This window comes from Pan paniscus, chromosome 10, assembly GCF_029289425.2.
Source record: "Pan paniscus chromosome 10, NHGRI_mPanPan1-v2.0_pri, whole genome shotgun sequence".
Lineage (NCBI taxonomy): Eukaryota > Metazoa > Chordata > Mammalia > Primates > Hominidae > Pan > Pan paniscus.
In genome coordinates this window covers 19,123,067-19,138,102 of record NC_073259.2, presented here as the reverse complement: position 1 = coordinate 19,138,102, position 15,036 = coordinate 19,123,067, and the positions used below count along the sequence as shown (strand labels likewise).

General features: G+C 38.6%; 1 protein-coding gene across 2 annotated transcripts in view; it reads left to right on the top strand.

Annotated features, from left to right (window-relative positions):
- GRIN2B (glutamate ionotropic receptor NMDA type subunit 2B) overlaps nucleotides 1-15,036 on the top strand; it is a 439,516-nt gene that overhangs the window by 294,212 nt on the left and 130,268 nt on the right. For both annotated transcript variants that reach the window (XM_034935408.4, XM_008969550.5), the window contains one exon: nucleotides 14,885-14,999. In XM_034935408.4, the coding sequence (XP_034791299.1) occupies nucleotides 14,885-14,999 (115 nt within the window). The remainder of the gene's footprint in view (nucleotides 1-14,884; nucleotides 15,000-15,036) is intronic.

Sequence of the window (15,036 nt, the reverse complement as noted above, 5' to 3'; positions counted from 1 at the left end):
CAAGAAATTTTATTTATTTTTCTTTCTTACGGAATAAAATATTTCAGAAACAAAGAGAAATCGCTTTTGATTTCTCTACCGATCATTAATTATGTTCACTCCTGTGTCAGCTCTCTCCAAGGGCACAATACCATGGAGAGAATAAGGATTTGGGTAGATTACATGATCCTCACAGGCAGATCTATGTTTTTATGGCAGTGTAATGAGAAAAACATCAAAAGGGAGAAGTTTAAAAAGAGTCTGGGCAAGAATGAAGTCAATCCAAACTTTCATCTCATTCTTTAGAAAAGAAAGATTATAGATATATATATTCTTTATAATTTATTCTTTTTTTAAATTAATAATTGGAGGAATTACTTTCTTCCACAGGGAACCAGTACTCAATGCCAGTTGCATGTGTGTGTGTGTGTGTGTGTGTGTGAGAGAGAGAGAGAGAGGCAAAAAAAAGTATTTGTAAATAGACTGTGCATGTGCATGTGTGTGTGTGTGTGTGTGTGTGTGTGGTGTGACATAGAAGGGGTGTGGGTGGGAGTGAGAAGTGAGGAAGTAGCATGGGAGGATTTCAACACTAGTCTTCTGCAAGTGAAAAACAAATCAATAAGTATTATTGAATACTTACCACAAGCAAGACACTAGTTTGGGTTCTGCAAAGGATAACAGAAGGACGAGATTTGATTTTTACCTTTAAATAGTATGTTGTCTATCATGGAAGACAAGATACAGACAAGTAAAAAATTAAGTAATAAAAGGGAACAGAACAAGTCAGGTGAACAATAAATGAAATGTTGAAATGTGGACTGGAGGCAAGATAAGAAGAGAGAAGAGGGGAGAAGGCCTCAGATTGATAGGAAAGTGTAGAGAGAGGATAAGATTTGATCTGAGTCCATAAGCATGAGCAAGAGTTGGATTATGCTCAATTGAGAGAAAATGGAAGAGGCAGAAAGTGTAAATAATGTTTGTCAGGGGACAGCAAAGATGGTTCTTGGCTTCAGCAAGAGTTCATGTAAAGAAGATGAGAGAATTCCAAACAGGTAGAAGGGACCAGGGTGTAGAGAACCTTCGCCGAGAGCAGACTTTGGCTCTAGGCAGTGCGGAGCCATTGGAGATGTTTGAGCAAGTAGTGATGTGGCACTAAGAAATCTCACGGTAAGATTAAATGGGGATAGTATTGGGGAGGGTGGCAATGATATAAGGCAAAGGGCCCAGGAGGAGGCTGTTGCAAGTATCTGGGTATGAGTGGATATATGCCTGGTCTAGAGTAAACATTTAGGGAGTAGAAAAGAAGGGGCAAATGTAAGAATCATTTTGTAAAGAAAGGGAAGTTTTGGAGGATGGATTGGGCATGGGAAATTAAAAGAAAAATGTTGGAGACAGCTGGAAGATTTCAAGACTAAAGGAATAAGGCTAGTTAATATTTACTGAGTGCCTACTATGTGCCAGGCACCTTTCCAAGTGCTTCATAAGTTTTAACTCATTGAGAGAGAGGAAGAATTGAAAGTCAGCTATTTTGAGAGCAAAGATAAAGCCAATCAATTTCAGGCACTAAGAGTTTGTAATAGGGATGAATGCAAGTGGAGATGACTGGCAAAGGATGGAAATGGGGAATAAGAGGTCAGACCTGGAGGAGAAGAATTGGACTAATCCACTTAGAAGAAGAGTTTGTGCCATGGGAATGGCTGATATCTGCATAAAATGAGAAATAAACAGCCTGTTTTGAATTTCCTTTAAAAAGTAAAATAAGAGAAAAGATAAAGGCATCCAGTAAAGAAGGAGAAATCACAGATGAAGGAGGAGAACTAAGATAACATAGCATGGTAGTATCTAGACAGAAAGCAATTTCAAAGGAAGGAGCTATTCTACGGTGTGAATCTGTGGAGAGATCAAACAGGGTAAGTACTGAGACTAATTTATGTATTTGATTGTCCAGATCATAAGTGAAGATCAGCCTGTCCTATTGAGGGCAATTGAGAGTTGACTATAGCTCCAAAGAAATACTTTAATATTGTATTTTTAAGTCCAGAGAGAATTTGGATATTCTGTGCCAAACCAGGATAAGTTTTTGTCACTCTTAACCAAACAAAATAAATATTCTAGCTCTTATTGTCTGCCTTTAACAAGAACTCCAAGAATTCAGTCTTAGACTTTCATAACTGACTTCCTTCCAGAGCACGATCTAAGAATTAATTCCTCTATAAGTCCAGTCAAGCTTACTGCTGTGTGGTTTTTCTCCCGTTTTTTTATAAGGCAAATTCATTCAATTTCTTCACTTTTTTGGGTTAGTGCTTGTGAAATATGACAGATTGACAGCCCTTAGAGACTGGGGTTCTCTAATTATCCTATGAACATAGCTCCTTACCAGTAATGTGCCTCTGGTCTGTCTTAGGGCTGTAAAAAGCCTGTGTGTTTAGTTGACTTTCCTGTAGGCCTCTTTATGGTGATGGCATCAGGGACAATTTAAAACAACTGATGGACCACTGGTTGGTGTATAAATCATAATCAAGAGCCTAGGGCTTGGAGCCATTCAGATCTGGATTTGAATTTTAGTTCTACCATCTTAGAAGTTTGTGGCTTCTTTCTTTTCTTCTCTACTGACCATTGCTTCTCTTGACAACATTGTTCTTAGCGTGGGGCATTGGAAGGAAAATGGGCTTTAGAATCATTCAGAAGTGGATGGATTCAACTCCCAGTGCTCCCAACCTTGGGCCTTCATTATAGTATTTATCTATTATTTTATATCATTGATGTGAGAATGTAAAATAATGTAAAGCACCCAAAACAAGGCTAGGCATGTGCTCAATAAATGGTAACATTGTTGGGTTTTTTAAAAAATTGAGCAGCCAGAGCAGAAATAAGACTTCCAAGCAACTTCACTTATAGATCAGAAAGCTATGAGATTCATTTACCTTGTGGAGACAAAGTTCTGAAACTATGTGCTGAAGAGGGGAAAAATGTCAGTCAGCATATTTTGTACATGAAGCTAAACTACAGTTGACTTTTAATTGATTTGATTCATCCTGGGAATCCAGTGCCTAAGAGCAGCCAGCTAATTCTTCTTTTCATTCATGTGTTAAAGATGAAATTATAACAGAAAGAGAGAAGACAAAGCTGTAACAGTTTTAAAGCTGTAAGTGTGGTGGTCTCATTGTCTAAAGACACAGGGGAACCTGGCTTGGACTTGGTCATGTTAAGTTTGATCTGAGCATTCAAGTAGAACATTCCAATCAGAAATATTGAGCTGAAGGTCAGGGAACTGGTGGAACCTATGATAGGGATTTTGGAGACCTTGGCATGATTGTTGATGTTATGGCTGTGAATGCATCTCAGAGGGAGACAATATGGGCTCAAAATTGAACCTTGGCATACCCCCAAATTGGGGAGTTTCAAGTCAAAGTGGAGAAAAAATGGAGAGATGACTAGCCTGAGATGTATAAGGAGAACCAAGATATTATCCTACTTTAAATAATAAAGTACAAAAAAGGGACTTGCTAAAAAAAAACTGGGAGTATCAACTGTTAGAGACTATAGAACACTTAGGAGAATGATGATACAGCAAAGGCTACTGATTTTATTTTTGTTGATCTTTGTCTTAGTTTATTTTGTGTTGCTATAAAGAAAACTCAAGGCTGGTAATTTGTAAAGGAAAAAGGTTTACTTTTTGATGATGCTGATGGCTGGAAAGTTCAATATTGGGCATCTGCCTCTGATGGGGGCCTCAGTCTGCTTCTACTCATGGGGGAAGGTGAAAGAGACACTGCATGTTGAGAGATCACATGGCGAGAGAAAAGCAAGGTCGGGGAGGGGGGTGCACCCAGACTCTTTTTAACAACTGGTTCTCATGGGACCTGATAAAAAAGGAACTTATCCCCAAGGGAGGGCATTAATCTTTTCATGACCCAAACAGCTTCCATTAGGCTCCACCTCCAATATTGGGGTTCAAATTTCAACATGAGGTTTGGAGGGGACACACATCCTTGCTTGGATGGACAGACAGCCAAATCATATCAACCTTGTTTGATTATTGATGATTTTGCAGCTGTAATAGTTTCAGTAGAAAAGAGAGGCAAAAGCAAAGATTACAAGGGTTAAGGAGTGAAGTCTGGGGAGGAAATAGGGTCATCAGGCGCCAATTACTTTTTTTAAAAGTTCCCAGTAAGAAGAGATAGAAAATAAAATTACTTTTTCATAGGGGTTGAAAAATCTCTTTGTGATTTGCCCTGGTCAAAAAAGAGTTAATGGTATAAATGCACAGTAATTTCAGAAGCATTAAAGAGCATGTTTCCATGGAAACATCAACCTACAGAGGGAGAGAAAGAGCTAGGATCCCCTGACAAAGAAGGAACAGCAGAGTTCTAGCCCCCACACAGTACAGCAGGGAGAGATGATTACACGTTTCTTTCAGCTTCCCAGTGAAGATGCAATTGGGGTTCATGGTGCTGTCCTCTTGAGGATGAGAAAAGAAGGAAATGGGGTTTGGTTTGAAGAAACTCTTGGCCTCATCTTGCTTGAAATTCTGACTCAAGGGTCAATCTCATTTTAGAATATTGGAAAAGATCAATGGATATCTTTAACTAAATACATAAATAAATTTGATCTTCCCCAACCTCTTTATTCTAACCTGGTCTAGAAACAGTGCCATAATGTACTGCGTTAGAGTGAAACTTAAAGAAATTCTAGAAATATAAGATGTGGGTTTGACTGATAACTTTTGACCAGCACTTTTGCATTGTGGTTTTTCTCATCTAGATGTATTTTCTTTGATTATGTACACATTTGGCTTCACAGCTTTCAGATCCATAATATCCCTTTCACTGCCATCTAGTACAAATTTCCTGTACCCTTAAAACCAACCCTACTGTTAGAGACTGTTCATCTCACTGAACTGTAGCCCAGAAAGCTGTTCTCCAGAATGTGCTACAGGAACCACATTAACAAACTCCTTATTGCAAACAAATCTTCCTGTCAGTTCACTTTCTCCATTCCCAGATTATATTCCACTTTGCATCTCTCTCATTACTCTGGTCTTTCCTTGGGAGAAATGATTTCGTTCCCTATGTGAAAGGATTTTATCTGTATGGTAGGTGTGGTTTATGACTGGGTTTTCTGAAGTCAGAGATATGTTTTTGAATGAGTCAACAGCTTCCACCACTCTCTCTGTCTCACATACATAGCATGACATGCCTGTCTCCCCTAAAGACATAATCTTCACCCAGGCATCTTGAGTCTTCTCTCTGTTGGAAATGTCCCCCTGACCCTGGAAGATCCTCCCTCCTTTGACCCTCTCCTCCTCCCAATACAACATAATCACTTCTATAAATCTTCACTTGAAGAACTCTGCCAACCATTACTGGAAAACTAAATTATAACCTTCTTTTTCCATGAGTGACAATTCCTCATAACTTCCACTCTCCAGCCCTGTAAGTGAAGCCATCACCAACTCATCATATATTCATCTACCATTTTGCCCCCTTTGGTAGAGCTGTTAGAGGGAATTGTGAAGTCAAAAATATGGTAGCTACAGAGGGGGCAGGAACTGTGTGTATGGAGATATTTCCTGTGTGTTGATTTTGTTGACCACCCAATGTGTAAGAGGAAGTAGAGAGAGGCTACAGAAAGGACAAATTGAGGAAATGGAGAAAGATCAAAAGGGAGAGAAAAGCCTTCTTATTCTTTTCCGTTGATATCATACCTAGGTCACTTTAGGTTCTTACCCAAGGGCTTCTTGAGTACATACGGTCAGTAGGCCTTGAGTACATTCTTTCAGTAGGCCTGAAAGTTCACAGGAAGGAAAGTCTTCCTGCCATAGTTGAATGTCCTAGAGAAATCTTTGCCAGTCATTGTTTACATAGCCCCTGAATAGTTTTGCCAGCCTGTGAGCTAAAATGGATGTCAGAAAGACAAGCCTTCACCTTAAAATTATTAATAGTCACAAAAAAGAGTTAATGTAGTCAGTGATCAGCTAGCCTTTGATCTGCCTTGGTATTTTCTCTGGGAAGGTCTCACCACTTAGTTTTGATAGCCTACCTACTCTGGGCTGCATTCCAACATACTGAACACCTAATCTCTGGAAGAAGAAAGGAATTTTATTCAGTGTTTTAAGAAAGTGATTTTAACTTATATACAGCATGGAAATATGAACTAAAAGGAAAAATAATCCAGTGACAGTAACATTATGCAGAAAAGCTACTTGGTTTCTTCTCTCTGGGGATTTCTACCTTTCTAACATTGTCTAATAAGTCTGGCTTTCCTGTAGCACCTTACCAGGTCTCACCTACAGTAGAGGTGACTAAGAGTCGTGAGCATGAGCACAAAGAGGAATTTCATTTTTCATCACTGAGTTCTGTGCATAGAGCTAAATGAGAAGCAACTTTGGTATTCTGCACATTTGATTAATTGGCATCAAAAGGCAGCCTCACTAGTTCCCTAAGGAAGTGTGGTACCTTCACACATAATCAAGAATGTGTTCTCTCCAAAGGGATTTTAAAGAGAATTACATAGTGTTCAAAGCAGGGATCTGGGAGGTCAGAAGGGGGATCATTTTAAGGAATCATTTATTCTAGACTAAAATTATGGAGGTATGAGCACATCTTTTGCCTTCCTTGGAAAGTGAACTTTATATTGAAGTGGTATGATTTAGTGACTGCCCACTGCAAAAAAACCTCACAGGGGTAACTAATCATAGTAAGAACAAAACAAATATTCCCAAGCCTTAATAGTTTTGGATGTTATAGGAATGAGAGAGAATATACTGAACTGGTAGTATTATGGAAAAACAGAGATCCAGGAATTAGGAGACCCAGACTCAACTAAATGGGCCAAAGCATGACATCATTGTCCCAAGCTTCAGAGTGTTCAGCTCTAAATATGAACAGTTAGACTGTGATCCAAAAGTCCCTTCAAATGCTAACTCCCCTGACACCCAGGCAATGTAAAAAATAGGTGATAATAATAACAACTAATACATAATGCTTACTCTGTGATAGGGAGAATTCTAAGTCCTTTATATATGTTGAGAGCTTGTTTGGAGGTTCTAGAATGGAAGCCCAGCTACTCACATACCCTTGACCGAAGACCGGTCCTCCTTTATTGGGAATGGTCATCCTCTTCCACTGAGCCTGCAGCTTAGGGACGGATGCAAATGGAGTAGTGAGGGAGGAAGGGGACACCCGCCTAGCCAGCCAGATCAGCTGAATCAACCCTGGCAATCGATGGAGTGACAGATGCCGCAGCCAGATCACCCTCACATCCCCTTTATATATATCGAAACACAACAATCCTATGAGATAGGTAATATTATTATTTATATTTTTTATGGTGAAGAAAATAAGGAAAGAGAGGTTAAATAACTTGCAAGACCACACAGCTTCAGAACTGGTGGGTGCAGGATTTGAATGGAGACTGTGACTATTACACTGTTTAAGAACTGTGCCCTTGTTCTTAAACACCTCGCTACACTGCCTGTTGCAGTATGAGTGTGTACGTGTGTTATATACACTGTATTCTTTCCCTCTTTAGTTACTGTTTCTCCCCTTTATTTTCTTTCTATTCACCTCTCACCACTAAGCATTTTGGGGCATTGTCCAGATTTTTTTCATTCATTTGAATGAGAATATCTTACTAATGAGAATGAGTTCCTCCATTTCATCCCAGATGGACCCGTAGGTAAGTCTAGAGAGCATTGTTCCCTAGCCATGGCCTGCCACATTGACCCTGCTTGGTGAAAGGTGGCATAGATAGGAGGATATCACAGCTGGTGACAGAACTCCTTGAAATTCTTATTGCTTTGATAATTGGCCAAAGATAGCATCTTTCTGGAGGGAGGTTAATGTTCTCTACCTTCTTATATCAGTCCTCCTCTGTTTTCTTTCATTGCAGATTAAACTAATTCATGGTATTCAGTTGTCAAACAGAATCCAGGTAATAGCTCTCTGAAATTTTTTATTGTCAGGCCAAGGGGGCTGAAAGCACTTTTTCTTCATAATAGATGGTGAATTTACACATTGCCACTTACACCTCTAATGAATTCAGTTCAGCCCTAACTACTAAGAGGCTAAAGCACATTTCTCACCACCAGTAGGAGATAAGAGGTATATTAAATTTGTATCAATCACTGTTCAAGATACTTTAATATCTCATTAACTTAACACCACTAATTTAGAATTTAAGACACTTTAATATCTCATTAACTTAACACCACTAATTTAGAATTTAAATAAATGTGATATGAACTAGCCCAAACCTGAACATTTTATGATTTGTGAAGGATGGTTTGCAAAATAAATTAATGGTATAAACACCATTTCAGAGAAAATGTGTAATCCACTGGAAGACAAACTATTTTTAACCCATCTCAAGTAATCATAAACTAATATTACAGTCTGCTCTTTAAATTAGTTATTCCTGAGCTTCTCTACAAGGTATCATTTTGTCTAAAAGAAAAGAACAGCTTAGGAAACTGACATTTCTAATTATATTGTCCAACCACAGAGTTTAATATTTTTATATATGACATATCTCAAAGGAATCATTTAAAACTTCTTCAAATCCTTCTTCCTTAAAAAGAGGACATTGTTGACCGGATTGTAATAATCTTGCCTGCCACGTTGACCACGCTAAACTGGATTAATCATTTTGGATTTATTTTGATAATTATGAATTTCTTAGCTGGGAAAAATTCAGAAATTTCTATTTAGTCTACCTAAACTAGAACACTGAAAATCTAATTTTTAAATATCTTTGCCTCTTTTCTCCAATACCAGTCTGTAATTAGGTAGCTTTTAAAAGTTTTTAAGTCCACTATTTCTAATCCTTTGGGAAATTGTTTCTACTATTTCTAGAGGTACTGTGTATAAATAATCATAATTTCTAAAAAGAAACTCTTGTCTTTCAAAAGAATTGTGTTTTTTCCATTCACATGGTAGAGAGTAATAACAGCAGCTAATAATAACAGAATTATAGCAGTATTAATAAGAACAGTATTAATCAGATGAAATGTGAGGTGATAAGTTAATTTGCTTCACTAATCTTTTCTACTGTCTATATGTATCCCATAAAATCATGTTGGATACCTTACATATACACACTAAAAACTATTTTTAAAAAAGAAGAAAAGAAATGTAGAGATAAACAACAGGTCAAAGGATCCTCCCTGTAGCTTCTCACATCAGACAAGTAAGATGGTATGAACCACCTGTTTTATAGATGAAGAAGCTGAAGGCTTTAGAAGGTGACACATGCATGATACAAAGTTACAGAGTTACAGCTTTTCAGAGCCAGAAAACTGCAAAAAAAGAGGGGGTCAAGAATTTGTCTCTTGCCTGGAACTGTGTTCTTTTATCACTTTACTTTTAATAGCTAGAGAACGAAAATGAGAGATATGAAAAACCGCCACTTTTTAAAAGCATGGTGGCACATGGAAAGAACACCGGACTAGGGGTTAGGACACCTGGGTCCTATTCTCAGCCTTGTCATCTAATCACAAAAGCCCTGCTGGGCTTTGTCTGTTTCATCTGAAGATAAAAAGATTGGATGAAATGAGATGCTATCTCTTCTCTTATTGACACATTAGCAGATATTAATTTTTAAAAGTCTAGTGCTTGTAAAGACATACAGGGTAAAGTAAGTATTGTAGTTCTAGGGCTGTTGGTTGGCTGGGAAAATTCCGGTAGAGCTCCTTCGAGTGCCTCCCACTCAGGGTATGCTGCTAAATCATTGCTGTGGGTATCAACGTGGTGCAGTAGATGAGCTTGGAGTGGCATGGCCAAAGTCAGAGAGGCAGAAGGGCTCTTTAACTTTAGCCTGATCCCATTAAGCTCACTGTGGTGTGACTTTGGCCATATAAAGCAAATGTATTGGCTCTGAGCCCATCAGGATTCTGAGGCTCTTTCTCAACAAGCAGGCAAGCAGGTAGATTAATCATCTAAGATAGATTTTGTTTTATGCAGTCTGTATTAGGGATCTGTATAGTCCAGTATGTGCCATGTGATTCAAGAATGCTAAAATGCACATCTGGAGCTCTGTGGAACGGATTTTACTTCACTTGGTGATCATGGAAGGACCCTGAGCTGAGAGTCAGAAGACTTAAGCTCCAGTCCTGAACAGGCAGGTCACCTTGGCAAAGTTGTTTTGCATCTTGGGACCTATTTTCTCCTCTCTAAAATGAAGGTTCTCCATGGATAATTTCTAAGTTCTCTCCTAGTTTTAGCAATGTGAGATTCTGTGTAATATTAGAACTGTATGAGGCAGACCATCTGGTTTCTTAAGGTTGCAACTACATTCTAGAGACAGATCAAGCAATTTAAAATACACACACACACACACACACACAACCTTGATGGGACTTCCAGGGGATTTGAGTCTCATGGGCAGAACTTCTGCATTTGGCTGCCACTTGAAGCAAAGCTTTTTGACTGTGTACTTGAGGACGACATGTTTGGAGAGAAATAGCATAGCTATGGCATCTCTTAATTATCATTTAATCCTTTACCCAGGATCCACACATGAACGTTTCGAGGTTCTAATTAATATTAAACATCGACAAAGTACAGCCAGATCCAAGGGTAGTTGGATATTTTCAGGTCTTATGGAAAGTTAAATTGATTAATATAGCCATTTGATCTAGTTTAGCCTCCATATGTAGAAGCCAATCTCCATTTTTCAGATGTATTTCATTGATAATTGAGTCTTGTTAAAATGTGGTTATCACACTTATTCGCTGAGGTTTAAAATCAAGCAACTTTCTTGCCTTTAGACACTCAAATTATGCTAATATATTCTTTTTCTGAATTTTTCCTATTAAATAACCTTATATTTGTATCATATTTTATATAGTTTTCCTATCCACTCTTTCATTTGATCATCACAACAGACTTCTCTGATAAGCTGGAAGTAAAAGGATGTCTCCATTTTAGAGAAGAATAACTGAGATTCAGGTGCCAAGATCACATGTCTAGAAGTGACCACACCCCCAATTATTTTTTCACACTTTTCATTACCAGTGAATGGATGGGTTTGTTCTGCTATTCAAAGGGCATCTTGCTCAAGGCTGATGTATATTTGCAAGCTCCTCACTAATGGCTAAATGTTCTCACACCACAAGAAATTACTCATGAAAACACAGTGTGAATGATTAATCTATATGCTGCTGACAGATATGAATGATGAAAGGATACTTTGGAGAAGAATATTTTGTATATTGTCATAAAATTTTACTAATGTTTTTGATAAGTGTAAAATATGTGAGGAGTGCTTAGGTAGATAAAATGAACTTAGAGCTGGAAGAGGAGGAGCACCCCAGAAAGAGAACAATTTCTAAGGAAAATCAGAAGGCGCTGGAACTGGAATAGCCAGAAAAATTTACAGACCAATTACATTGCTCATGATTGTGATTTATTTTCTGCAAGTTCAAATTTCTCAACTTGTACACCTAATTCAATGCTGTCCCCTTCAAAGAAGTCATCTTGAGAGGCTATATAGTTATTCCATTGATGTTGCTTATTAATTGAATTATTTTTGGAACTTCTCTTTTGTAATTGCCTTCTGAAATAGATACTTTCCTTTAAATATTCTTAATGGTGTTTTAGCTAAAGGCAGAAGTATTCAGCACAGTGTCTGATGACAAGGTGGATGCTTAAACCGGATAATTTATTTCCCTCCTATCCTTCTTCTTCCTTACCCCTCTCTCCTCCATCTCTCTCTTCCTTCCTCCCACTTTTCCTTTCTTTCTTTCCTTCCTCTTTCCTTCTTTCCTTCCTCTTTCCTTTTCTTCCTTTTTCCTTCTTTCCTTCCTCCTTTCAAAATAGATGAGACCAAATTGTTTTACATGTCTCATAAACTTTATTTGAAGACTCCAGAAATTATTCAGGGTCTTTGTAGTAAGAATACATTTTCAAGTATATTATATTAGTGCTTATATTCTAGTTTGTTGGTTTAAAATATCCTGTCTCATGGTTTTGTAATTATATTCTATGCAACGAATTCTTCAGGGCCTTTGGTTGGAGTGTTAGAGTCATTGCAAACTATAAGAGACCTGAATATTACCTTCACACTAATGATGAGCTTGGGTGAGCCGCTCTGGGCTGAGAGCTGAGGAACAGGGCAAGAAGTGGAGCAGATTGAGCATTGAGTTGTGTTGGGGATGCTACATGTCACTGAGTGGAGGTGTCTGGAGAGAGCAGCCAAGGTGGGATGGTAGAAAACACGAAGCCACGGCATATGAGGAATATGTAAAGGCCTTGGGATGCTAAGTCTGATGTTGTATATGAGAATCAGGCTGGTGTCAGGAAAGGACATGAAACTGGAGATATTGCTTAAAATGTTACTTCTGCTCCCAATTAGCTGTGTAACTGTCATACTGGACCCTTGCTGACTCCAATAGCGATGGCACCATATCTGAAAGGCCTAAGAAGAGACCCAGAGATAATGAATGAGACATAGGATTTACTGGGGAAACTTACATACAAGGACAATCCAGTGGTGGTGGGCTGGACAGGAGAACTGCTACCATTTGTAAAATGCATGCAGTTTATATAGCATTTTCACTTAGCAATGTTCACCTAAACGTTCATTTAACCCAAAACAAAGGGCTCTGATTCCCTGTATGGCCTGCATTCCAGCAGATGAACTGGGGGTTTAGATGTCCTTCATAGATAAAAAGTGAATCTCTGGGTTGGCTATTCCAAGATTTCTTAGCTTAGGACTCCGAACATTTTTCTTAGACAGTAGGGTCATTCTCAGGGTATGCATAAGTTATTGCTGTCAGGTGCGTCTGCCGTACAATAACATTGGAAAATAATTTAACCTCCTTGTGCTTGTTTTTTAATCCATCAAGTTAAAATTATGGAACTAAAAGAGTTTAACAGGTCTTTAAAGAGTAAAATTGATTTCATAAGGGATGTATGATAAATGTCTTCAAATACTTGAGAAACTCTCATGTAGAAGAAGGATTAGACTAAGACTGTAGAATCTCTAAAGAGGAAACAGGTATCAAAGGGTTGCAGGGGAGGAGGTTTCAGCTTTAAGTAAGAAAGAACTAAGTAGCCAACACCGAGATGCCTACCTTGAGCCCAGAAGGTGCCATTAAAAGTTCCCCATCAGTGAAAGAATTCAAGAAGAGCTGAGAAGACCAATATTATGATATAGAAGAGAAGCATAAACTGTAAGAAGTGGTAGGCTAGTTGATTGTGAAAATCTCTTTCAATTCTAAGATTCTAGGAATCGCTACTCCTTTGGGATCTTCTGTGTTCTTGATTGCATTTGTGAAGCTACACAGGACCAGGGAATGACAGGCTTAAACATCCCAGGTAGTTCTGGAAATGAGAAGTGATCCATGAGGGTTTGATTAATGCTGCATAAGCATCATTAGAATCACCAGAAGAATATGCATCCTAGCAACCTGGTTGTTTAACCTAATGTTACCTGGAAGAATCAAAGAAGACCTCCCAGTTTCATTGAATGAGAGGAGTTAAAAAAAGAATCTTCAAGCTGCCTCCTTTAGCATCCTCACTGCAGTTACAAGATACCCCTTTTGCTTCTTAGCAGGGACATGGTCTCACAAGAAACATTAAGCCCAAGGCTCCAGAGTAACATGTCATATGAACACAGAGCTAATCATTATTGATTCCTTGGGCCATTATGGTAAAAGGACATTAATTACCATCAGTGCAGTTGCACTAATGCAGTTGTAATGAGCATGCCTTTGGGAATTCCCAGTGAAGGGACTGCTCATCAGATGACAGCAGCCAGAGGGGAAAAGGGTGGGCTGAGGTGAAGGTGTCCAGGAGGAAGACAGTTTCATTGGTCTGACTCTAGTTACCTCCAGAGTTTCTGCTAATCTATGCACAAGCAACCAGAGCACTCTGTGAAATCCCTTTCCCACCTTTTCCCATTCCTTAGTATTTTCTGTTCCCTATACATAGTGTAATAGCCCTGATTTCCAGATGCATCCTGTCATATTAGATCCCTGCTTACTCTACTCATCTCACAACTCTTAGAAGTATGGGCTTGGCAAGACCTTAGCAAGAGTTAAAGAGTATGTGCATATCTCTGGGATAGAGGGAGACTCTAGGCTCCTACATGACACCTCTGTTAGCAGAAAGTTGTCTTGGTACACTCCTACTTTCATTTCTTATCTCTACCACTTCCAACCTTTAATCCACCTTTGTTTTTCGATAGCAATTGTTAGCACTTAATGAGACGCTACTATGCACCAGGCCGCACGGTAAATGGTTAACCTAAGTTATCCCCTTTAAGCCTTACAAACCTAATGAAGTAGGTCCCTTTATTAACCTAGTTTTCACTGATAGGGAAAAACACAGAGGCTCAAAAAGGCTGAGTAATTTGCTCAAAGTCATACCTCTAGGCTGAACTTAAACCAAACACCTTTTTAAAAATTTTTATTTCTAATTTTAAGTTCTGGGGTACATGTGCAGGATGTGCAGGTTCATTTTATAGGTAAACTTGTGACATGGTGATTTGCTGCACCTATCAACCCATCACCTAAATATTAAGCCCAGCATGCATTTGCTGTTTTTCCTGATGCTCTCCCTCTCCCCACTTCCCTGCCTACAGGCCCCAGTGTGTCTTGTTCCCCTCCCTGTGTCTATGTGTTCACATTGTTCAGCTCCCACTTGTAAGTGAGAACATGCGGTGACCAAACATCTTTTATTTAAAATTTTTATATTACTTTTTCATGTGATTCCTACTATGTGAAAACTTGGATGACTCTATTGCATAATCAAATGCGAGTTCAAGAAGTACCAAATTTGATAATGGTATCTGTATTTCTATTTACTTGTCTCCAGCCAGCTTTCTCTCTATATACCTGACTGCCTTGTTCGTGGTATACCCTCTTCATACTTTTAATCTTCCTTTTATTTTATCTTTACAGGTATCTGATCAACGTCACTTTTGAGGGGAGGAATTTGTCCTTCAGTGAAGATGGTTACCAGATGCACCCGAAACTGGTGATAATTCTTCTGAACAAGGAGAGGAAGTGGGAAAGGGTAAGACATGTCTTTGACAATTCTTGAGCAAAGTAGA